The 5,185-nt window shown below is 44.0% G+C and overlaps 1 protein-coding gene across 1 annotated transcript in view; it reads left to right on the top strand.

Annotated features, from left to right (window-relative positions):
• Positions 1 to 5,185, top strand: part of EIF3L (eukaryotic translation initiation factor 3, subunit L) — a 26,293-nt gene that overhangs the window by 15,705 nt on the left and 5,403 nt on the right. The window contains exons 9-11 of the mRNA XM_012638004.1: positions 894 to 1,048; positions 1,708 to 1,878; positions 3,160 to 3,657. Of these exons, the coding sequence (XP_012493458.1) occupies positions 894 to 1,048; positions 1,708 to 1,878; positions 3,160 to 3,657 (824 nt within the window). The remainder of the gene's footprint in view (positions 1 to 893; positions 1,049 to 1,707; positions 1,879 to 3,159; positions 3,658 to 5,185) is intronic.

Below are 5,185 nucleotides of genomic sequence, written 5' to 3'. Positions count from 1 at the left end.
TTCTTGCTCAGGCTGGTCTCGATCTCCTGACCTTGAGTGATCCACCCACCTCGGCCTCCCAGAGTGCTAGGATTACAGGTGTGAGCCACCTCGCCCGGCCCCAACACAGTTTTGTTTTAAATCACGTTTGTTACCTTTGCCGCTGACCAACCTCATCAGGTAAATCTTTTATTTGGAAGCTGTAGAGCTCGTAGGGACAGATACAAGTTTTATAAAGATTTTTCATTTTTGCTTAAAAGCTCAAATTTTTTATGGCAAGAATCCCTGTCAGTTGTTTTCATTGAAGTATAATAGATTTATTTCATTCATTTTTGAGAAAATAATCTGCTGAATAGCCAGTTTGTGTCAGTTCTTTCAAATAAAAGTGGTGCTCCATGAAAGAAGGGGACTGGTTCTTTTAAGTGCATGGCAAAAAACAATACAGTGACTACTGGTACAGTTTGGTGTCACTGCCTGATTTATGCTAAGTTGACAGTAGTTTTACTTAGTATTGTTTTCGCATCATCCGTGCAAATGTCAGCTCAGTGAGAAAAGCAAACAGCATCTTAGGGTTATTAGGAAAATACCTTTCACCTCATGGACTTCCTGAAAGGAGGGGCCTTGGTGAGTAGCTGTTACTGATGAGAGGGGCCCTCTCATATTCTCAGGTGTGTTGTGGCCAGAAAAAATGTAACAATGAACTGTCACCCTGTAGGCAACTGTTGGTGAATTTAAGATTTATATAAGATTAGTCATGCTGTTTATTGGTATTCCTTTGAAGATAGAGTTATTTCCTTTTGAAGGAAGCTTTAAAGGCTAGTAGCAGGTGAGTTTATTGAGTAACATTCAGAGGTCAGGCTTGCCTTCTTTTATCTGCCTCCTGCTGAAGGGTTCACAGTGTCTGTCTCTCTTAGGTGACCCTGAGAGTGTGGCTGGGGAGTATGGACGGCACTCCCTCTACAAGATGCTTGGCTACTTCAGCCTGGTTGGGCTTCTGCGCCTGCACTCCTTGTTGGGGGATTACTACCAGGCCATCAAGGTGCTGGAGAATATCGAACTGAACAAGAAGGTAATTGCCTGTTACCTTTGGCTCATCTTCCCAGAGCCAGAATGTCCGTCCACTTCTAGAGAAACTCCCTGATTTCTTAGGACAAATTTCCAGGAGAGGGAAAAGGACTTTGCCACAGGCCAGTTGAAAATTGAGACTAAAACTAGACAAACACTATTCAAGTTTCACTGGTCTTAAAGAGTAAGAGATTTAGTTCTAAGATGGTATATCTATCAATACATGATTGGTTGTGATTTTTCCTAGCCACAGGAAAAGAGATACTTTTTTTTTGATGTTTGGTTCATGTGTGTGCATGCATGCACATGTGCATTTTTGTCTTACTTGTCCTTTAGAGGCCTGCAAAAGGCAAGGAAAAATAACAAAACTGAGGTATACAGAGTGTTAGAGCTGAAAAAGATTTTAGGGGTCATGTGGTCCAGTCCTTTCCTGTTAACAGCTAAGAAAATGGAGGCCTCAAAACATACAACTTAATCAGTGAACAGTACAATCTACCCTTAGACCCTCTGACTTCAGAGCCAGAGCTTCCTCTGGGTAGTCCAGGGCCTCTGTAGGAGAAGCTCTCCATGTTTCCATCTCAGCTGTCACTAGGCCCCACTAAGTTTCAGGTCCTATCTGGGATGAACTGGGACTCACGGATGTTTGTTCACCTCCTTCCTCAGAGCATGTATTCCCGTGTGCCGGAGTGCCAGGTTACCACATACTATTATGTTGGTTTTGCGTATTTGATGATGCGTCGCTACCAGGATGCCATCCGGGTATTTGCCAACATCCTCCTCTACATCCAGAGGACCAAGAGCATGTTCCAGAGGACCACATATAAGTATGAGATGGTAAGGGATCTCTGTGTGCAGCCTGGGGCCTTTTTAATCAGCTGACTCCTTGGCTTCTATACCAAGTTTTCAGTATCCAAACCCCATCCAAAATTTTGTTGTTTTAAGCTGGCAAGGTAGCAAAAACCTGTAGTCCCAGTTACTTGGGAGGCTGAGGCAGGAAGATTACTTCAGGCCAGGAGTTCAAAGCTATAATGCACAGGATCATACCTGTGAATAACCACTGCACTCTAGCCTGAGCAACAGAGTGAGATCCCATCTCTTAAAAAAGAAGAAAGGGGGAAAGAAGTTCCTATTGTGTATGGTTTTTTCCAACATAATTTTTTTAATGGCTAGCCTACACTAAGAGTTTCTGTTATGTCTATTTCCTCAGGTCATTGACATCTGGGTGATAAGGACAATATGGATGGGTTCAAGACATGCATAGAATTAATTGGGAGGAGCTTTCTAGGAAGAGAGAACAGCATGAGCAAAGGGGTTGAGTATTGCAGTGACACAATAAACCATTTTGGCTGGGAGGGCCGGAGAGTAGTGGGAATTAGGGTATTAGACTCTGGAATAACCTTCATTACCCAGGTAAAGTATAGTCTTGTGTTGCTTAACAACAGGGATCCGTTCTGAGAAATGGATTGATAGGTGATATTGTATGAACATCGTGGAGTATGCTTACATAAACCTAGAGGGGATAGCCTTCGACATACCAGGCTGTATGGTGTAGCCTATTGCTCCCAAGCTACAAACCTGTACAGCATGTTACTGTACTGAATACTGTCAGCACTTGTACCACAATGGTATTTGTGTATATAAAAATAGAAAAGATAAAGTAAAAATACGGTATTATAATCTTATGGGACCACCATTGTATATGCGGCCTGTCCTTAACCTAAACATTGTTATGAAGCGCACGACTGTATTTAGTCTGTATTCTGTAGGCATCAGGGTACCACCAAAGGTTTTAGGTAGCTTGATCCTAACTGATATAAAAGGATTGACCTGGTGATATGTGTGGGGTACACTGGAGAGACTAAGACAGAATTGCCAGTGAGGAATCCAGGAGATGACCAGGGAGGACCTGGAGCTATGACAGATGACAGAAGTTCAGTAGAGCTGGAGGGAGGATGGGAAGAGCATCAAGAAAGTTAAGTGACTGGTATGAGACAATAGGATAAGTTGGCAGATCTGTGCAGAGTACACCTGGGAGGATAGTGGAGCAACATTAGTAGTGGGGACCTCAAGAAGTCCATCTCCTTTGACCCACACCACTCTCCACCCCATTCCCAGATTAACAAGCAGAATGAGCAGATGCACGCGCTGCTGGCCATCGCCCTCACTATGTACCCCATGCGTATCGATGAGAGCATTCACCTCCAGCTACGGGAGAAGTATGGGGACAAGATGCTGCGCATGCAGAAGGGTGACCCACAGGTCTATGAGGAACTTTTCAGCTACTCCTGCCCCAAGTTCCTGTCACCTGTAGTGCCCAACTATGACAACGTGCACCCAAACTACCACAAAGAGCCCTTCTTGCAGCAGCTGAAGGTGTTTTCTGATGAAGTGCAGCAGCAGGCCCAGCTCTCAACCATCCGCAGCTTCCTTAAGCTCTATACCACCATGCCTGTGGCCAAGCTGGCTGGCTTCCTGGACCTCACAGAGCAGGAGTTCCGGATCCAGCTTCTTGTCTTCAAACACAAGATGAAGAACTTGGTGTGGACCAGTGGTATCTCTGCCCTAGATGGTGAATTTCAGTCTGCCTCAGAGGTCGATTTCTACATTGATAAGGTATGGCTGTACCCTGGGCTAGGATCTATGGGGCACTCTGTTCATCTGTTTAGTAATAAATATTTATTACGGGTTCATTATCTTCTGGTCACTGTGTACATGGGATACACCAGTGAACAAAATCAACAAAGATTCCTGCCCTTGTGGTGCTACCATTCTCTTGTTTAAAAAAGAAAAATAGGTGAGTTCGGGAGTGGTCGCTCACGCTTGTACTCATAGTGCTTTGGGAGACCAAGGCAAGAGGATCACTTGAGGCCAGGAGTTCGAGACGAGCTTGAGCAACATAGTAAGATCCCATCTCTACAAAAAATAGAAAAATTAGCCAGTATGCTGGTATACACCTATAGTCCCAGCTACTTGGGAGGCCGAGGCAGGAGGATTACTTGAGCCCAGGCCTTTGAGGTTGCAGTGAACTATGATGATGCCACTGCACTCTAGCTCAAGCAACAAAGTGAGACTCTGTCTCAAAAAAAAAAAAAAAACAATAGGCATTGTCATTCAACAGAAACAATGGTAATAGATTAGAAGTTGCCAAGCACTACAGAGTAAAGGTAGAGGCAGTGGAAGGCACAGTTTGCAGTATTAAATAAGGTACTCAGGATAGGCTTTGCTGAGAAAGTAAAATTTAAGCTAAGAGTTGAAGGAAGTGAGGGACTTAGCCAGCCATGTATCTGGGTGAAGCAAAGAGCATTCCAGGAATAGGGAGCAGTTAGAGCAAAGGCCCTGGGGCAGGAGTGAGCCCAGTAAGTTTGAGGCACAGCTGCAGTTTTCCTGAGTGGCCTGAGAGAGTAGGCTGTGGTAGATGAGGTTGGAGAAAAAACGGGGGTGGGTGCTTGTAGACTGTTGTAAGTACTTTAGCAAGTGGGAAGCCATTATCCTGACTTCTGACACCATGGTTAGTGTTACCTGTTTGTGAACTTCATACAGTGGAATTGTACTGTATGTACTCTTTTTGCGTCTGGCTTCTTTTGCTCAATGTCTTAATTAAGAGAATCACCATCCAGTGTCATTGTATGTAGCAGTAGTTCGTTCATGCTTATTGCTTTATGGTAGTTAAACATCTGCAATTATTGTACTGCAGTTTGTCCATTCTCCTATTGATGGACATTTAGGTGGTTTTGGCTATTACAGAAAATACACACAAGAGCCAGGTGTGATAAGTCACATTTGTAATACCAGCACTTTGGGAGGCCGAGGCGGGAGAATCACTTGAATTCAAGAACAGCCTGGGCAATGTATCAAGACCCTTGCCACTACAAAAAATTAAAAAATGACCCAGGCATGGTGGTCCATGGTCCTAGCTTTTCAGGAGACTGAGGCAGGAAGATTGCTTAAGCCCAGGAGTTTGAGGCTCCAATAAGGCTGCAGTGATCTGTGATCATGCCACTGCACCCCAGTCTGAGTGACAGTGAGACCCTGTCTCTAAAAAAGCAAAAGAAAGAAAATACAAAATTTTTACAGAGTGGCTATCCATAGTTCATCTAAGTTTTTTTTAGTAATACACTTACATATGCCTCTGTATGCATCA

This window comes from Propithecus coquereli, unplaced genomic scaffold, assembly GCF_000956105.1.
Source record: "Propithecus coquereli isolate 6110/MARCELLA unplaced genomic scaffold, Pcoq_1.0 Scaffold126, whole genome shotgun sequence".
NCBI classification, from domain to species: Eukaryota; Metazoa; Chordata; class Mammalia; order Primates; family Indriidae; genus Propithecus; species Propithecus coquereli.
Note: the sequence above shows the minus strand (reverse complement) of the source record. Positions and strands in the feature narration are given on the sequence as shown.